This window comes from Phyllobates terribilis, unplaced genomic scaffold (genome assembly GCF_046119375.1).
Source record: "Phyllobates terribilis strain yellow unplaced genomic scaffold, ASM4611937v1 Scaffold_12__6_contigs__length_324123572, whole genome shotgun sequence".
NCBI lineage: Eukaryota > Metazoa > Chordata > Amphibia > Anura > Dendrobatidae > Phyllobates > Phyllobates terribilis.
The window spans coordinates 264,756,767-264,777,641 of NW_027362772.1; the positions used below are offsets into that span (position 1 = coordinate 264,756,767).

Below are 20,875 nucleotides of genomic sequence, written 5' to 3' on the forward strand. Positions count from 1 at the left end.
CTTATATTCCAATTCATCTCTGTAGGTTTTTGTTACATCCTTTGCATATAAAGGTGTGATCTCCCTTTTTTATTGGCTGGATGGACATTTTATTCATGTGGTTCCCCATGGCTGCGTGTCTCGGCCCTTATCCACATGTACGTCATTTGACAAATGTTAAGGTTTTAATATTCGAGGCTAGAACCGTCCCAAATAGGGTCACCGTGACATGGTGGGATGGTTTTTATATTTTTTGATCAAAATTATGTTAACTAAGTACCCTATATTGTTTTAATGCACTATTGCTGTTTATTTATTTACTGCAGGGTATTTGCTTATTATGCTTCTATCTTAGGTTTTGTCTGTTTAGTGGCCAGTGTGAACATGCTTTTACACGCTGCATGCTTACCAACTTATATTCCAGTTCATCTCTTTAGGTTTTTACTCTGTTGAAGAGTTAGGATGCTTGTAAATCCAGCATCATCTCTATTGAATGCATGCCTGCAGTGCAGATACAAAGTGCCCTTCCTCACTATTCTTCCTCCGAATGCAGTCCCCTGAGCGCCGGGATCTAAGCCAACATATTCAGCAAAGGCTTCGCTTGCAACAACGGCATTGTTGCATGTGTACCTTTAACAGGCAGATCACGTTGTGCTCCTGATTATCCATTAACCTGATTTTAGCCGCATTTCCTGGAGGTGGCGTTTTTGCTATACTTTTCCCCTAAGAGCTATACATTAAGGAAAGCGGAATCAGATACAGTCGCAAAGGGAGGACAGGGCCGCCAATGCCACCCCCTTTGTGTTGATCAGCAATTCAGATTGCATGCAAATCCCCCTCAGCCCTTGTGAAGAAGACCTCACATCACTCCCTTTGCAGAGTAGCACTAATATCTCCTCCCTCCCCCTCCCCCTCCTCCTGAGTGGGTTTGTCTTTTCTCTCTAAGTGGAAAGGTTTTCCTTGCTGTTACAGCAGCAGAGCCAGGGGGGAAGCCCTTGTATCAGTGCACATTTTTTGGTGAGCTGCCCTCACCTTCTCCTCCTCCTCTGGTCTCCTTATCCTTCTTCCCTCTGGACATGGGGAGAAGGTGGAGGGCTTCGGCCATGCCTCTGTGGACTTTAGCAGTACTGGTGGCTTCGCTTCTGGGGAACAGCAAGGGACATTGTCCTGAGAGAGAGTTGGAAAAGAGAGAAGAGGAGGCAAATATTGTCCTCACCGGGACAGTGGAGGAGATTCTAAATGTGGACCCTGTGCACCACACCTACTCCTGCAAGGTAAAAGCGGGGGGACCGGCGGCTCAGGAGGGGGCGAGGGTATTCAAACTTCACAAAACTAGTAAAATGGCTCCATTGAGCGATTAGATTACTGCAATCCGGTAGCCTGTGCGCCAATTGTCTGTGACAGCGGCCACATTAACCGATTAAAGAAGGGCACATGGTCACCTAGTCCTTCCACGAGCCGGCGTGACACTCTACATATTATGTGTCACATATGAATGTATAAATATTTATACAAGGATATAAATCACTTGTTGCTTTGTCTGTCTGCCACTGATACAATGTTTCTCCATCCTAATCTCATTGTTACAGCAGTGAAGACGTTAACCATAATGTCTATTCCTTGCCATGTAATGCATCAGATATTGTGGATACTTTTTTTTTTTTTTTTTACATTGTTTCCACCGGGCAGACCTTGGTTTAATTTACATGGTGGCCTGAGGCTCAGAAGGAATGGCGTTTGATGACTATGTGGCGGCACTAAGATCATGGGAACATGGGGAAAAGCCTAAAGTTTCTATTGACCCCCCCCCCCCAAGGACCTTTCATTGTCATCAATAGCTACTTAGCTAGAAGAAGAAAAAAAAGTTTCCTCAAGCAGGTGGAGGGAATAGGAAACAGGCTACAGGGAGAAAGATGGTGAAATATAACAAATGTAACTTGTTTTATTCTGTAGAACAATACAATAACTATATTTTAGTGGAATTATGAGCAGTACGGATAATACCATATATCACACTGTATAATTTCACCCCCCTCTATGATATGTTTAGTTTCAGATTGATATTATCATATAGCTACCAAATACCGGTAGTTCAAAGGTGGCCTCACCTCCTGGCCGCTCCTTCAAGACGTATCTGCGTTTAACCCTCTCCCTCCTTCCATTCATTGAGGATAAAAGTCAGACCGTACAATCCTATACTTGTCCCATGCCTCTTTAATAGCATTTATAAGCTCTCCGAGCACTTACCAGCAGCACGAACATGTGTTTTCTGTTGTGATTCCGCACAGAAGCGTGTAATTTTGATATTTTTAGCCGACAGAACATTTAAAGTCTGTTCTTCATATCTTCCCACCATGCAGCCGATAGTCTGTTATTAGGGTTTCAGAACTTTATAGACAAGTGCCCATTTGGTAAAATACATCTATTTCTGAAGCTTTGTATTTCGAACACTTGCAGTTATTGAATTCCCAATTCTCGGGCGGCATTTTTTTTCCTTTCTCCTCCTTTCTGAGTTTTAAGACTGTAGTTGAGATTCTTGATCAGTTCAGAACTCATGTCTGAAAGATTTCAGCGGACTTAACCCATTGCGGCGATGAAGGAATGTGTCTGTGCATGCTTGCCATTTTGAAGATTTTAGCAACTGGAAAAAAAAAAAAAAAAGATTTATTGCTTTCCAAACAAGTTTCTTCTTGTCACTAATGTGGGACAAATCAATAGGAAATCTGAAAGGATTTAATGGCTGCTGAGTATCCTAATGAGTCCCAGGCTAGGGAACAAATTAGAGCAGAATTAAGGGTTTTGGCTGTCCTCAAGTTTTTCAAAGAAGAGAAGCAAAGGCGTTAACTTAAAATAATCTTTGAAGTGGAATATCTGGTATATTGGATCTCACGACTGATGTAAATTGCTTTGAAAGAAGCCCCCACTTAACTTCCATCATAGACTGCCATATACTGCAGGGGTCCATGGGGGTGGTTAATTGAAGTCACAAAAAGGAGTCTTAAGGCTCATTCAGATGTTCATGCACTTTGGGTCAAAATCGGACCGCTAATGCAGGTACTGGCCACGAGTCCGATCATGACCGCTTCATGTATTTCTAGAAGGCCCTCATGCTCGGTTCAAAGAGCTGCGGCCAGTCTTTGCATTGCAGTTCGATCTCGGGCTGATGTGCACCTGCCAACCACAAATGGTAAATCACTGCCGAACGGCTGTGTAGAAGCCAATCGGTGGTCGTTCAATGGCCTTCATAGACTGGCCAACCAAAACACTTTGCCCACAGAATGATTTTCGATATGACCATTCTGTGCACATAAGTAACATTTTATCGGCAGCACTTCTCCTGTCTACACAAGATGATGTGCTGCCGATAACTATGGTTTTAATGCCACCATGAATGATCCAATCACTGCCAATCGCAGTTGGTAAATCACTGCTGATTGGTTGTGTAGAAGCCGATAGGTGGTCGTTCAGTGGCATTTATAGACAGGCCAACCAAAATTCTTTGCACACTGGATGATTATTGATACGACCATTCTGTGCACATAAAATGTTATAGTTATCGGCAGTACATCTACCGTTTACACAAGATGATGTGCTGCCGACAACAATAGTTTTAACGCCACAATGAATGATCCAAGAAGAGCGTTTTGCTCGTTTGTTGGGCGACTCTTGGCAAGTTTACATAAACTGATTATTTGCGAATAAACATTCTGATGAACGCTCATTCCCAATTAAAAACTCATCTAATTGGACCTTTTAAACCTCTGCTTTCTACATTTTTTTTTTTTTTTAGATACTGATTACTGCACTTTTCAATAACTGAGAATTGCCAGAAACTATGTGAGGTTTTATACTAGGGCCTCAACTTGACACCAGAGCAAGAGTGCCATAGGAGTAATAGATTTACATCCTTGGTAAGAAGTATCCATGAATTAGGAAGTTGCCCGTATTACTTTGGAAATGCCACCCATTTCATTGGGACTGACGTGTCTCGACAATATGTCAGACAACTTTTAGTAGAGTGTCCCATTGGGACAACATTAGATTACCATTTATACTGTAATCTCGTTATAGTAGAATGAATGGCAATCATCCATAAAAGATAGCCATTGGATGAATAGTTGTTCAGCTGATGGTTATCTCCCCCGAGCCCGACATTCCTGTGTTCTCTGTGAGCACTGGGCTCTATAACTTACCTTGGTGGGAGAAAAAGGATCGATCATTGGAGTTCCAACATGATGATCCTTCACTCCCCCAACATCATCTGTTGTGGAAACGTTGGTGGAGCCCAATACACATTGGACTGTCGGAAAATCCCACTGATGTTGATGTTCAGCCAACTTTGGTTTAGTCTAATGTGAATGGGGTTAGTCAGCCGTGTTTACAATTTCTATAAGGAATAACATTAGTTTATGCAGATATATATAGTTATCGCTTGCCATTATATCAATATTGGTTAGAAGCTATTGCAATGGAGTTGGGACATCATGGGACGTCTGTTATCCTAATACTGTGTTCAGTTGGTGATAATGTTCGTCATGGGTCTGGTTTGTGGTCAGATGTTGCATCTGAGTGGTTAGAGTACAACAGTTACTAAGCAGATACTTGACATTCCAGAGTTAAGAGAGTGGAAGTGAAAGAAAATTAAGAGTAAAGACAATGATAAATGTAACGAAGAGTAAAGGTTAATAGACTGAATGAAGCAGATTGCCTTTATGGTAATTCTAGGTAGGCAGCTGTAGTGTGTTAGGTTTCTTAGGCTACATCCCTGTCAGTCCACACAGTCATTAGTCAGTTGAACAAAGAAAGTTGGAGAGTATGAACCAATGGCACTGAAAACCGTGCACGGCAAATGAGCACATGAGTGAACTGTTCCCGGCAATCTCATTCATCCCCGCTTGTGGGTGTGGTATTCGGCATCATTCTACAGTCACAATGGTGGACCATGCCTTTTAAGATTTGATTTTAAGCTTGTTCAATAAGTCATTAAAAGAGTTATCCAGCAGCGCTCACTTCCACATCCATGAAGAACATGGTGTCCATGATGTTATTGACACCTGCCAAGAAATGTGCATGATCGGAAAGAATAGTATACTTGTCCTCAAACTCCTCATCATTAGAATAGGACACGTGCCTTACACCTGCCAATCATGAATGCAACCTTGCAGGTATGTGGGGTCGTAACTGTTCACCAGTGCAAAAGTGGTGATATCTTGCTGTCCATTAATGGTATGTAAAGCTGAGCTACAGGCACCACTAGCGCGGGGATGTCAAACTCAAACACACAGACGGCCAAATTGAAAAACTTGGACAAAGTCATGGGACAACCTGTATACAGTATAATGGGCTCAACATAGTCCTCCATGCAGAATAATGGGCCCCACATAGTCCTCCATGCAGAATAATGGGCCCCACATAGTCCGCCATGCAGTAGAATGGGCCCCACATAGTCCGCCATGCAGTAGAATGGGCCCCACATAGTCCGCCATGCAGTAGAATGGGCCCCACATAGTCCGCCATGCAGTAGAATGGGCCCCACATAGTCCGCCATGCAGTAGAATGGGCCCCACATAGTCCGCCATGCAGTAGAATGGGCCCCACATAGTCCGCCATGCAGTAGAATGGGCCCCACATAGTCCGCCATGCAGTAGAATGGGCCCCACATAGTCCGCCATGCAGTAGAATGGGCCCCACATAGTCCGCCATGCAGTAGAATGGGCCCCACATAGTCCGCCATGCAGTAGAATGGGCCCCACATAGGGGTGGTGGTTCTGGTGTCGTGGGCCAAATATAATCACCTTACGGGCCAGATTTGACCATGGGCCACAGTTTGACATGTATGCACTAGCGTTTTCTCTTGCTGCACTTCCACTTGCCAATTGCTATAAGTACAGGTGCAGGATGGAAGTTGGAGGTAAGCCACTTGCTGTACCCATGGCTCGACCACAGGACTGCCTGGGCTCCATGACAGCTTCTGTTCATCAGTAGACATCCTAACTCAGAATGTTCATTTATTGTGAGTTACATGATTTCTGCAACTCAAGGTGGCTGCAGAGGGCACACAGGTCAGTCTTGTACTCATTAGCACTTGTACCCACTGTTGCTCAGTAGTTGGCCCTTTTGTTTGGCAGAACTTGATTGAGTTTGTATAGTTTTTTATATCAAGTTCCTCTAAACCACAATATAATTGATCTTAATATGAATATTTATAGAATATATGTGTGCATGTGCCCAAATAAGACATAGACGTAAGTCCCGAGGAGACATAGATTTATCGATGTGTATTTTTAGTTTAGCGCTGCTGATTATGGGAGTAATGGCTCATTTAGGCATGCTGTCTGCTTCCTTTGTATTTGTATGACTGCTGATTGGCTACATACAAGCCGATGGTTGGTTGTTCAATGGCTCTGTTACACAGCCAACAAACGGTCTATGTGCACATAATGGTCATTAATACAGTCATCCTCTGCCCATTGAATATCATGTTCTCGGCAGCACGTTTCCTTTTTGTATCGGTTGATGTGCTGTCAATGACTATTATTTTTAAGCCAGCTTAAAAATTATCCCACCTGATAAATGAGCTTTTTGCTCATTTGTCGAGTATTTGCCGGTTTTTGACTGACCGATAGCTGGGAACGAGCATTCCTGAGAATGTTTGTCTCCCTATTATTGGCTCATCCAAATGGGTCATAACTATAGGTGCAGCAAAGATTACACTTGCATCCAGACCTTGAGTACCTGTCAAAAACATAGGAGAACACCTGAGCCTTAAATGTCTTGTGAAAGCTAGGGAAGCCTAGTGCATCCTTCCGTTTTATATCCCGGGCCCACAAAATTCTATTAGCTGCTATGTGAATGGGTCATAAGTAGGTTAGTAGTTATTCTCTTTTAAATCAACTTTTACCAAACTCTTCCTGTATCTCATGGGTATTAGGGCAGAGAGAGGAAATGGCACAAACTGTGCAGATACTCATCATCCCGAGAAGGTGAAAAAGCTTTTTGTGCCTGTTCTTCAGCTGCGGACTCTTCACCTAAAGCATCTTTTTATTATCCTGCACTAATGGGCTGGAGAATAGGACTGACCCAGAATAAGAGAAAAGTTGTGTGTTATGTGTATGGCAGCTTCCAGACTGCACCCTCACAATTGACTTCATCGAAAAGAAGGATCGGACGCTTTGGATTTCAATATCTGATCCTTTTGTTCCCGGGGAAGATAAGGCTCCTCCAAGTCAGTGAATGGATGACAACTTTTGAAGGGCTATAGCTACTTTTACAATTTAGCATACTTAGCGCTCAGCATTTCCAAATAATCGTAAAAACAGATCCTAAATTTTCATCTTGAATTGGGCACGCTATTAGACATCTATTTTGACTACTCATCCACCAATGTAGTCAGCCCTGATTGCAGGTGGAGGACATTGACTTTGGGAGAAATGCTTTAAAGAACAAAAAAAAAAGGGAAACAATTACCAATAAAGATAAATATTTATTTTGTCTTTCAGTTGTTGTTGTTCTTATGGCTCCAAAGAGTTTACGACCAACCTTTTATAGATCTCAGAAGACCTACACCTGTCATGTGCTCAGATTATGATTTTTGATCAAAAAGCCCCCTCCTTTAAAAAGCTTCCCATTTTATCCTTAAACCATATTGCTCACTTAAAATTTTGTAACTAGAAAATCGGGGGCAAATCTTTGCAGACCACAATAGTTGCCCGCATTGGTTTGTTAGCTGTTTTGGCTTGAGAAAACGGTCAGGTTGTGCCAAAAACCAAAGAGAAAACCAATTGTCTCTTCAGGAAGTGACCAATTATTTACAAAATTTTTGTTTGTGTGAAATGTATTTTTTTTTTTATATATATATCACGATCTGTATTTACAATAATTTGAAATCTTGCAATATTCACACTAGCTGATGAGACTATTTTAGGCTAATGCATCCTGTTATTACAGAGAACTTTTCAGAAGTCTCATTATTATCACAGGTAATGACAGTGTGTGACGCTAGTCACTACTCACGGACAGACCGTGAGGCAGAGAAGTCAGATGTTCTGGGGTAAATACCAAGAGAGCATGTAGAAATCCAAGGGAAAAGACAAAGGCGTAAGTCAGGTCAGGTCCAGGGTCAAAATACCAGGAGATAGCGGATCAAAGCAAAAGGACAAGATGAAGGGGTAGTCGGAACACTGTCCAAAGGGTCAGGCAGCGGAAGATCAGAACTCGGCACAACAGAAAAAGGCAAACACTTACCAGGAAGCACAACCTATGTCTGGCCGGGATCAGAGGCAGACAGCTCAGTTAAGTAGCTGGGAAATCTCCAGAACAGAGAACACCAGGAGAAAGCCCAGCACCTCCCAGTCACAGATTGGACGGTCAAGCTGTCAGTCAAAGTACCGACAGCTCAGCATGTCCATCACAAGATTGGAGGACCGAGCTGTCAATCAAAACACCGACCATTAAGAGTGACCAAGATTCAATAGGACAGCAAAACAGTCACTCACTGAGCCGAGGAATCGTGACAGACAGGTAGAAGCTCAATACACATCTGAGAACACATGATCCACCAATCAAAATAAGCGATGTCCAACTGACCCTGCTTCTCCTCCCTTCCTAAGGCTGACCCTGCTTTCCCTCCCTTCCTAAGGCTGACCCTGCTTTCCCTCCCTTCCTAAGGCTGACCCTGCTTTCCCTCCCTTCCTAAGGCTGACCCTGCTTTCCCTCCCTTCCTAAGGCTGACCCTGCTTTCCCTCCCTTCAAAATGATCTTTACACAAGCTCATTTGATGCTTCAATACAAAAGATGGGGTCGGAGACCATCTATTCCTGCAAAGCTTCATGTGGATTTCCTGAAACATTAGGAAGCATGAGTTTCGAATAACCTGCAACCTGTGTAAACAAGATTTCAATTTTTTTTTTAATACAGAATGTGCTATGGAAAATGGGGAAAAAAAAACAACTTTTTAAAAATATATTTAACCTAAAAACCTGATTTTCATAATAGGTCATTTTCTGTTTATAGCTTCTCTTAAAGTTACAGTGATGAATGGAAGACTAGGAGAATTTGGGGTAAAAAAATCCTTTTTTCAGTCTTTGCTTCATTGTGGCGTTATATGACTGAATGCAATTTATTTTTATTTTCACATCTGAAAAAGAATACAATTTAGGCTATGTTCACATGTCCAGTAATGATCCGTTAGAATGGATCCAGCAGCGATCCATCGGCAAAAAAGTTGATACAACTTTAGTCTGTTTTTTAAAAACTTATCTCTGTAGGATGTTTTTTTTAACATTGAAGTCTACGGAAAGTGGATCCATTAATTAGCCATCCGTTTTTCTTTTATTTGTGAAGGATTTGTTTTTTGCTTACTGGATCCGTTACAATTGAAAAAAAAACAGATTAACGGAACCGTTTTCCATAGACTTCAATGTTAAAAAAAACATCTAGCAGAGATCAGTATTTTAAAAGTGGATTAAAAAGTTGTCTGCACAATTTTTTTGCCAATGGATTGCAGCTGGATCCGTTCTAACGGATCATTAGTGGACATGTGAACGTAGCCTAATGCTATGTTCACACATCATGGGTTTTTTGGCATCAATTTTCTGCAGCAAAACCTGATCTTCAAGGGCATTTTGTTCAGGATTTTTCTTGCAGTTTTGGTGAGTTTTTTCAGCATTTTTTTTTCACTGTCCTACTGGCTTTTTATGCAGTGTGCAAAGTTCTATTTTGGCATCAAAAGCTCTGAAAAAATGCTGATACAAATTTTGATGAGTTTTTTTCAGCATTTTTTTCACCACCCATTACTTTCTATGGGTGAAAAACGCTGAAAGAAGTGACATGCTCTATTTTCCAAAAACCCAACCAAGTCACAAATCCTGAACCAAAAAAAACCCCATGATGTATGAACAGAGAATTCTGGTTTCTCATAGACTTTATTGGTACTGCAAAAGGCAGTTGAAAATTTGCACAAAAAACTGCATCAAAAACGCTGAAAAAAAACATAATGTGTGAACATAGCCTTAGAGTAGAACCTTTCCTTTGATTCTTTTTTCTTTGTTTCATTTTTCGGCTTTTATATTTTTCAAGGTCTAGGCCAAAGTTGAGAAAGTATAATTCAGTGAAAGGTTGTTTTCCCCCCTCGGTGGAGGTCATTTATACCAGGGGAACAGAACACAAAACACTGTTTACAGAGTGCAAACATTAGCTCAGTGATGTATGCAATAGGACTGTGATCTCTTGTCAAATCTACCAACATTTAGAATAAAATTGGTGACCCCACCTCACCTTTTTTTCATTTATTTTTTATTTTTTGCAAAATACACTTTGATCCGTCCAACAGTGCCCCCCATTTATTTGTTGAGTTTTTAAGAGTTTTGCACTAAACTCATTTCGGGTATAAAAATCAGAACTTTTTTTTAACTTAGGTTTCCTGGGAAGTGTAATTTTGGAGTGTGGGTTAGGTGTGATATGTTGCTTTAAGGGATTTGAAACCATATCTTTGTAATATTCATTCATCTGTCATCGTCCTGACTTCTTAAATGTACAGAAATTATTTTTTTATACTTCAGTGCAGCCCAGTTCTTTAGTTGAAAGGGGAATGACATTTTGCACCCACTTTGCTTGCATTGCTTCAGTGCATTTAAAATAATAATAAAAACACATAGGAAGCAACTAATTGGCTTAAAGGGGTTCTCCGCTCATTTTAAGGACTTTTCCAAACGACTTTATTTTTGGTCTGAGTGCGATTCGACAAAACAGATCGCACCCGGACCAATGTTAGTCTGTGGAGCCGTGCATATGTCCAATTGTTTCCTTGTAAAAAGTCTATTCAAGGAAAAAAACTTTGCATATCCGAGTTTGATCCAATATTGCAAGTCAGTGAGTGTGTGGAAATAGTCGGACTTTACTCGGATGACATCTGAGTGCAGTCCGATTTCCACGCACTGACACAATGGAGAAGATGGAGAATTCTTGTTCTCCATCTCCTCCTCATCCAAGAGAATCGGATCGCACTATGCTGACACTCTGATTAGAGTTTGATTAGAGTGTCATTTGCTATCAGCGCCAGTAGCTGTTTAACCTGGGTTGTGCGGTCTGCACAACCCACTCAGGTGAGCAGACCACTCTGTATCTGCACGTATATTCTATTTCCATACAGGTTCACACAAGCACTGCGCTTTTCCACCCCACCCCCTTTTTTTAGTCTCTCATTTGCATTTGCATAATTGGTCCAATTCTCTCGGATGAGAGAATCTACGGCCGTCCGCACGGGCCCTAAAGTTTACAAGAGGGTAGGCATGAAGCAAGACATAAAATGAAACAAGCCATACCTACCACCAGAATCTTGCTAGACTGGAGATGATTATGAGCTAAGGATGAGTGGACCCATGGAAGTTCAGGTTCTGGTACCCGACCCGAACTTTATTCCAAAGTTTAGTTCGGGTACCAGAACTGTATTTGAACTTGAACCAGAACCTGAACCCCATTGAAAACAATGGCGACCCAGACTTTTAATCTGGAACATGCTCTCTCTCCCCAACGGACTTCTCCCGGAACTCTGAACATTGCAACGAATTTCCGGGAAAGGTTTGTGTTTGGCGGTTAGCAGCGGACGCTAACTGTCTAGGACGAACCCCGGACTTTTAAGTTCGGGTTCGCTCATCTCTAATTATGACCCCACCAGCAGAGTCCTGACCACTAAGGCAACTGATTGGCTGCAGGGTCAAAGGATTGGTCATCACTTTTAGCCCAGCAATGAAGCTGGAGAGGGGAAAATTCCAATGGTCAGTATGGCTTTCCATACACACCCTATACTCTCTTAACACAAGCTTTCTTTCCATACACACACTATACTCTCTTAACCCAACCTTTCTTTTCATACAGACCCGATACTCTCTTAACACAACCTTTCCATACAGACCCGATACTCTTAACACAACCTTTCCATACAGACCGGATACTCTCTTAATGCAACCTTTCTTTCCATACGCACCCTATACTCTCTTAACGCAACCTTTCTTTCCATACGCACCCTATACTCTCTTAGCACAACTTTTCTTTCCATACAGACCCGATACTCTCTTAACACAACCTTTCTTTCTATACAGACCCGATACTCTCTTAACACAACTTGTCTCCTCTTTTTTTTTTAGACTGCAGAATAAAATATATTCTAGATTTCTTTACTGTATGTACTTATGGCGATGGAAAGGTCTGCATAGGAGTTGTACAAATTTAGTTTTCTGCAAGCTTATTTGCAAAGCTGCTTCAGGTTTTTACTTTTAGATGTCAAATATGTCATTTGCATTTAAAAAAAAACCATAAGCGATCTGGAGGTTTTGTTATCCTTTGTTCTTTATACATTGTTGTTGTCTTTTATTATGCTTTTTTGCCCGTTTTCTGACACCACTTAATCCTTCTCCGGTCTGTATGCCGTTTGAATCAAACTCCAAGTATAACTTTATAAATAAGAAATGTTCACAGCCTCAGAGGACAGAACTTCACAATCCCGTGTCCTTGGCCTAGAAATGAGGGAAGGCCAGATGCATTTATCCAAACTAACTGGATCATGATTGTAATAAATAGGCTTTTTCATGTAATTCCTGCTCTAACCTGCTAATAAAATGGACTAGAAGCCGTTCTGGGCTTTGCGTCGTAACAGTGGAGTGGACTGTGGTCAGAAAGTCACCAAAATTTCCTACAGTGATTTTCCCACCATATACACCCACAACTAACATCGTAGGAAATATCTTCTTCTGAACTCTTTATACCTGCCCTGACTCTAGAGTTGATGTGAAGTGGTGGATACTTTTCTGCTTTTATTGTGTTACCTGCAAGATCTTGCCATCCATAGAGGACATGTGTGTATTTACTGCTCTTTAGAATTATATATACTGTATGTATTTAGGCAAAATCTAATGTTATGTTCACTTTCTCTCCTTAACAAATAATACATGAATTCTTTAAAGGGGTTGTCAATCTTTGGGGGAAATATATTTGTTATCTTACAGCGCTGTGCAAAGAAAGGTTTTAGGAAAAATTGTCGCAAAGTAAGAATGGTTTCAAAAATTTAAATGTTAATAGTTTATTTTTATGAATTAACAAAATGTAAATTGAATGAACAAAATCTAGATCACATCAATATTTGGTGACTGCCTTTGCCTTTTAAAACCACATCAATTCTTCTTTGTAGGCTTGCACACAGTTTTTGAAGGAACTCAGCAGGAGGTTGTTCCAAACATCTTGGAGAACTGACCACAGATCTTCTATGAATGTCGCTTGTGCAAATCCTTCTGTCTCTTCATGTGATCCCAGACAGACTAAATGATGATGAGATCAGAGCTCTGTGTGGGCCGGATCATCATTTCCAGGAAAATTTGTTCTTTACGCTGAAGATAGTTCTTAATGTCATTGGTTGTGTATTTGGGGTTGATGCTGAATATATTTGGAGTTGATTAGAAGCTATCTTCAGTGTAAAGAAGAACAAGGAGTCCTGGAAGTGATAATACGGCCCCCAAAGAGCCGTGATCTTAAAATCACCCAGTCTGTGTGGGATTACACGAAGAGACAGAAGGATTTGCACAAGCGACATCATCAGAAGATCTGTGGTTAATTTTCCAAGATGTTGAAACAACTTCCCTGCCAGGTTCCTTCGAAAACTGTAAGAGTACCTAGAATAAGTGATTAAGGCAAAGAGCGGTCACCAAATATTGATGGGATTTAGATTTCTCTTTGGTTCATTCACTTTCCATTTTGCTAAGTGAAAAAAATAGACCATTAAAACTTGTATTTTTTTTTTTAAAGCATTCTTCCTTTACAGCATGTTTCCCCCACCTGCCTTAAGTTTTTGCACAGTATTGTAAATACAAATTTTTGCATTTGGGTCTTATAAAAAATGTTGCACCGTTTGCCTCCTATAGCCTCTGTGCTGAACCTGCACTGTCCATTGTTTCCTGAAAATGAAGTTATTTTCAGGAAACAATGGACAGTGCAGCACAGAGGCTATAGGAGGCAAACGGTGCAACATTTTTTATAAAACCCAAATGCAAAAATTTGTATTAGACTCCGTCAGTCTGAGAACTGTTACTTTCTGATGGAGAGTTTGCAACTATCTTATCTGTCTTTTTCTGAGCTCCTCAACAACTGTTTTTTTGTTTGCTCAATATATTATTATTTTGCAAGACTAATTGATACATTGATAATATGATCTTAAGGGGGATATGATGTCTGCATTCACACTAAACTTTTTTCCATTTCTTTGTTAGATTAGGGTATGGCGATATCTAAAGGGCAGAGAAGTTGTAACCAATGAGATCTTACTGGATGGAGGAAACAAAGTGATGGTTGGAGGATTCGGAGATCCCACTATATGTGACAACCAGGTATCCACTGGAGATACAAGAATTTTCTTTGTCAACCCGGCCCCCCGATACATGTGGCCCCTTCACCGCAATGAACTAATGTTAAATTCCAGTCTGATGAGGATAACGCTAAGAAACCTGGAAGAGGTGGAATCGTGTGTGGAAGGTGAGTGCTTCCATTTATTTGTATCTAATGTCGCAAGAAATCTACAGCGCAAAGTATTTACCAACGACAATGTGAATTAAACAGTAAATTAAAACTTCAGGGTGTATGTGATCAAACAAGACATTCTCACTTACAGGGAATGTATCGTTTCATTTTTACATTTTTGGCAATTTTTCTTTTTCATTTCACGATCTTTATTAGAAAACAAAATTAGTAATCTTGCAATTTTTCACACCGACCACTGGGGCTTTTTTATACTCCTACTTCCTGTACTTTCAGGAACAGTTTTCTGCAGACTCTTTATCATCAGAGGCAGGATTACACTGACCGGTAACAACTAGAGATGAGAGAACCCGAATTTTAAAGTTCGGGGTTCGTACCGGGATGCTGAACTCTGAACACGGACTTCTGCCAGAAGTCTATTTTACCGTTCATCAATGTCGGGAGTTCGGGAAGAGAGAGAGAGAATGAGAGAACAGTTCAGGTACCGAAACCGAACTAAGTTCAGTTCGGCTACCAGAACCTGAACTTTCACAGGTCCTCTTATCCCTTGTAACTTCTTATACACCAAGGATAATACAGGATCCACCAATCACAATAGGTGATATCACAGCTCACCTGCTCCCCTTCCCTTCACAATGATCTTTGCAGATGCTTCAGTACAAAAGATATCATCTGCGTCATTGCGGCTAATGTACTGGTGGATTTCCTGAAGCAGCAGGATCAACCAATCACAATAGGTGATGTCACAACTGACCCTGCTCCCCATCCTTTCACAGTGACCTTTGCACACGCTCATTAGATGCTTCAGAACAGGATTTCTTAAAGCGTCCTGTCTTAAAAAAGCCCAGTGTGAAAATTGCAAGATTTGTAATACATTACCTAAAATTAAAAAAAAAAATCACGCACAAACCTGATATAAACAATACCTGTAGTTCATCTTCTGATTGGCTCATTAAAGGGATTATTATTATTATTATTATTAAAGGGAAAGTGTAATCAGATGCCACCTTTCACTGGTTGAATAAACAGGACTCTTAAATGTTGGTTACTTATTCGATGTCCTTTTACATTTTTGTTCTAAATGCTCCTTGTATATTATGTTTACTTAGAAATTTTTGCACTTTTTTTATTTTGCCCCTTCAACATATCTGAGACATTTAGACCTTCTTCAAAGAACGATGCCCCCTGTCCCTTTACCACCTGGAATGCAAAGGTCATTCGAAAGGTCAAGCCTTTTATAGTTTCTCGCTTCGTGAAATAATGCTGATTATTTTTTGCTTTAAACTTTCCCGTAGATGATATTTATATACTCGTCTGGCTGCTGTCATTTCCATTGCAAAGCGTCTATTTTACTCTTTTTTGTGCATTTTGTGTATTTCTTCATTCTAAATCACTATTGTATAGATTCCGGAATCTTTCATCCATTTTTATTATGAACATATTTGGTGCCGATGATTTTTTTGAATATGACATCTGTCCTATCTACATCGACTGTTATGGTTAAATACGTGCTAGTGTTTCCTGTTATCAGCCGTTATTGGCGGGGGAGAGGTTGATTTGTGCGTTCTTCAGGATCCTTCATGGGATATCCGAAAAGTGTAATCTCTCCAATGTCTCCACATCTGTGAGCTTCCATAAATATTCCTATGCTTATCTGTGGATTATATATAGTTTTATAAGCTACAACACTAAAGATGAGAGGATCGCTCTTCTTTTATGCCTGTTTATAGTAAAAATTTATAGTCCCCAAGGTATAATAATGTTGGATCATGTTTTCTTAGAATTCTCAGTTTTGCTTTTCCTTTAGTTATTCTTCTTTGAAATGTGTCATTACAGTAACAAATGGGTTATTCTTTGCCCTTGTCCTTACACAGTCCGACCCCATCAGCATTGATTGTCACGTCAGACTGTGCGGGGAACATGGTATTATTGACAAGGGGAATGGTGATGCCAAGTTGCCTATTTACAGGGGGTATAACAGGGGAGTAAAAAAATGCCAATCAGAACCTTCCTCTGTATGGGGGAGTCGGGAGAGATGGCTGTCAGCTGAACGATGCATACAATAGCTACCTAGTGCGTATGCGGGGTCTAAGAAATGATGGCTTTACATATATCATCATCATCATCACTGTCCCCATTGGGGCTCACAATCTACATTCCCTATCAGTATGTCTTTGGAGTGTGGGAGGAAACCGGAGAACTCGGAGGAAACCCACACAAACACGGGGAGAACATACAAACTCCTTGGTGATGTTGTCCTTGGTGGGATTTGAACCGAGGACCCTAGAGCTGCAAGGCTGCAGTGCTAACCACTGAGCCACCGTGCTGCCCATTGAAGAGTTACTCCTATCTAGCAACAGGTGGCACTATAGAGTTCTAGTCCTTTTCCTCTCTGAAGAGGCAATTTGCAGATCCTAGCTAGCAAGTAATTATATTGTTATTCCCAAAATAGTAAGCTATTGCCTACCCGCATGGATTTGACTGCTTTCACGTTGCGTTCTGTGTCCCCATCGGGGCATATGTATGAAATCCCCTGCAAAACTGGGTCTGGATACATGCGTCGCCAGGGCCATAGACTGTAATGGTGCTGGCAGAGCGAACGTGAGCTCTGCCGTGCACTTTTTTCGGGAGTGTATGCCTACAGGAGGCGGACACTCAGACGCAGTACACTCCCGAAAATGATGCATGTCAGAGGACACGTTCGCCATTACAGTCTATGGCCCCGTAGGCGCATGTGTCTGGACCCTGTTTTGCGGGAGATTTCGGACATATGCCCCAACAGGGGCACAGAACGTAATGTGAATGCACCCTAACCGATTCCAAAAAGCACGGCTCTGCATAGCCCCGTCTTGAATGTAGGGGAGGTGTCCATTCTCAGTCTCTTCTCCATTCATTACTTATGTGCAGTGTCAGACTGAAGAACATTGGGCCCACCAGAGGATTTGATTCTGAGGGCCCACCTTTCTCCCCCACTCAAGATCCCCATAGCAGCTGCAAGGTTTGCACTATGAACTCTCCTGAAGGAGAAGCCAGGGCCCACCGGAGGATTCTCCAGTTCTCTGGTGGGCCAGTCCAACCCTGCCTATGGGACTACCCGATACAGAAGAGTGCATTGCTCACCTATTCCCATCAGTCTCATAGATGATATGGGGGCTGATTTCTTGGATTTCAGACCCAGATTTTTGGGATTGCTGGGGCTCCCTAAGAATAAGGTCATAGCTGACTATTTTGGGAATAACCCTTTAAGCTTTGGCAATGCAGCAGTAGAGTCGGGTCACACATGTTCTGCCAGGAGACCCTTCAGCTTGTAGATAGGTGATAATTTGCTAAAATGGAAAATAAAACCCTTTTAAGGTGCATTACTTCTTTTAAGAAAGTTTAATATAGGAACTCAGTAGTTATTTTAATATTGCTAAAGGTTAATATTAAACCATCTTCCATTTCCAGGGGTGTTTGGACGTGGGGCTGGGCCACTGCTCTCATGCCGACATACTAGTACTAGTTTTCGCTTCTGTGACTCAAGAACGCAGTCACCTCCTTAGAACTTTGAACTTTATTTTGGTGTATCACTAGGGGAGGACAGAGCTGGCGACTGAGCGATGGTGAACTTTGAAGAAGTTCCTACCAAGTTTGTTGTGGATGGAAGAAACATTTGGACACAATGGATTTTTCATTAATGAGGTTTTCCTGTTTTAGATATAGCCCTATATATACACTTCCTACAGCTTTAATGTAAGTTAGTTGTGTCTATGCAGAATAGAGCATAGTGGCCGTTCTTTGATCTTCATTTATAAAGATTAATCACATACGTTAATTTACTCATCGTTTACCGTAGATTTCAGAATTAAAAAGGTTGTTTGAGACCGCAAAAAAATAAAATGCGAAAAACAGCGCCACTCTAGTCTATAGGCTGTGTCTGGTATTGCAGTTAAGCCCCAATCGACAACATGGAGGCTTATTTGCTATACATAAAGGGATTGACCGCCTATTTTTTATTACGAATTAAAAAGGATATTTGAGACAGCAAAAATATAAAAAGAAAATGAAAAAAAAACAGCGCCACTGTAGTCTATAGACTGTGTCTGGTATTGCATAAAGGGGTTGACCCCTTTTTTTGTAACTTAAATCTATGTATTTTGGACTAAAAAAAAAATTTTTTTGCAATTGGGGTTTATTAAAAATTGTAGCTGTTTCCCTGCACATCCAACTTTGATCTGGTATTTGGTCATAAATCAGCGGGAAGGAGCTCAGAAAAAGATAAGTGTTACAAACTCTTCCATTGGACCATAGGAAGGAGCTCACTGATGGATTCTCAGTTAGCTCATTCTGCAGCCTGTAATAGACAGTACAGAGGCTATAGAAGCCAAAAGGTGCAACATTTTTAATGACATCCAAATACAGATTTTTAGCCCCTAAGACATTAATTTAAGCAATAAAAAAAAAAGTATCTCCAACGGTGGACAGTCCCCTTCATGAGCAAGAGCAATGATGTCTCAGAAAGAAAGTAGCCGTGTTTTTGTAGTCTCATGTAACGGGTCCGGGAGGCGGACTGTAACGGGTCCGGGAGGCGGAACCTCTGAGCTACTATACAAGGGGGCGGCCCTTGTAAGGGAGCGGGTGGCAGTCTCTGGGTGAACGGACAGGGAGTTACGGCAAGTGATCAGGGCAGTCTCTGGGTAAGGGGTAGGTACGACCTGTGATGGCAGAGCCTCCGGGTAGGCTAGCAGGCAGGTGGTAGATGTGTGCTCCCAGGTGAGCAAGCGAGAGTCTCTGGAATAGCAGGTGGTCACGGCACGTGACGGCGGAACCTCCGGGCTGGCAGGCAGGTAGGTAACGGAGAAGCGCTCCCAGGTGAGCGGGCAAGAGTCTCTGGAATAGCTGATGGTCACCGCACGTGACAACGGGACCTCCGGGCTGGCAAGCAGGCAGGTAACGGAGATGCGCTCCCAGGTGAGCGGGCAAGAGTCTGGAGTAGCTGGTGGTCACAGCACGTGACAACGGAGCCTCCGGGCTGGCAAGCAGGCAGATAACGGAGAAGCGCTCCCAGGTGAGCGGGCAAGCTGGTCCATAGACAGACTGACCGGAGTAGTAAGGCAGACCGTCGGACCTCAGGCAAGCAGGCAGGTAGCTGATGTGCGCTCCCAGGTGAGCGGGCAAGTTGGTCCTTAGACAGACTGACCGGAGTTGTAAGGCAGACCGTCGGACCTCAGACTGGCAGACAGGTAACAAGTATTCAGGCGGGAATCAGGCAGGTAACTGGCAGGTACTGGCAGGTAACTAGCAGGAAACTGGCAGGAAACTGGCAACGGGACCTGAGGGCTGAAGCACAGGTGAGACACAGGTGCAAACAACATTGCTCGGGCACCTCCATTTTGGAGGAGGTGCCTTATATATGATGAAGTCCTCCGGCCATTGGCCGGGGACTCTTTAGGGCGGCGCGCGCGGCCCCTTTAAGAGGAGGGGAGCGCGCGCGCGCGCGCCCTAAGCACAGGGGCCGGGAAGGAGCGCGCGCTGAGAGCAGAGCAGGAGGAAGACGCCGGGACGGAGCGCGCGCTGACAGCAGAGCGGGGGGAGGAAGCCGGGCACGGAGCAGAGCGGTGAGAGGAGCAGCGTCCCTGCCTAGCAGAGGGCAGGGACGCCGGCACTACAGTACCCCCCCCTTTAGGCCCCCCCTTTTTTAGGCCAGACAGAAATTTAGCTAGGATGAGAGGGGCATGGATGTTCTCCCGGGGCTCCCACGTTCTCTCCTCAGGACCAAACCCCTTCCAATCTACCAGGAAAAAGGTCTTTCCTCTTACCCTTTTGGTGGCAAGAATGTTCTCTACCTCAAACTCGTCCTCAGCAGAAACCGGAGCAGGAGGCGTACCTGTAGACTTGGAAAAAGAGTTAAGTACCACAGGTTTGAGGAGAGACACATGGAAGGAGTTAGGGATCCGTAAGTTGGCCGGGAGTTTCAATTTATAGGCCACCGGGTTGATCTGACTGATGACCTCCAGTGGGCCGATGAACCGAGGCCCTAACTTATAGGAAGGGATCTTGAGCCGGACATATTTGGACGAGAGCCAGACTTTATCCCCAGGGCGGAATTGAGGAGGGTCCAGACGTTTTTTGTCAGCGTGTCTTTTCATACGCTCGGATGACAGAAGGAGTGCGGACCGGGTACTCTCCCATATGGAGGAAAATTTGTTAACAAGAGATTCCGCAGCCGGATTGTCCGCCGAGGTGGAGACGGGAAACGGGATCCGAGGATGCTGACCGTAGACTACAAAAAACGGGGATTTGGAGGAAGACTCGCTCTCATGATTGTTGTACGAGAATTCGGCCCATGGCAGGAGATCCACCCAGTCAGAATGGTGGGCATTAACGAAGTGCCGAA

The 20,875-nt window shown here is 42.6% G+C and overlaps 1 protein-coding gene across 8 annotated transcripts in view; it reads left to right on the top strand.

Annotated features, from left to right (window-relative positions):
- Positions 1-882: 882 nt before the first annotated feature.
- The window catches only part of AGRN (agrin), a 568,214-nt gene continuing 548,221 nt past the window's right edge, over positions 883-20,875 (top strand). For all 8 annotated transcript variants that reach the window (XM_073656959.1, XM_073656964.1, XM_073656966.1 and 5 more), the window contains exons 1-2: positions 883-1,253; positions 14,235-14,496. In XM_073656959.1, coding sequence (XP_073513060.1) covers positions 1,056-1,253; positions 14,235-14,496 — 460 coding nt within the window. In that variant the 5' untranslated portion in view covers positions 883-1,055. The remainder of the gene's footprint in view (positions 1,254-14,234; positions 14,497-20,875) is intronic.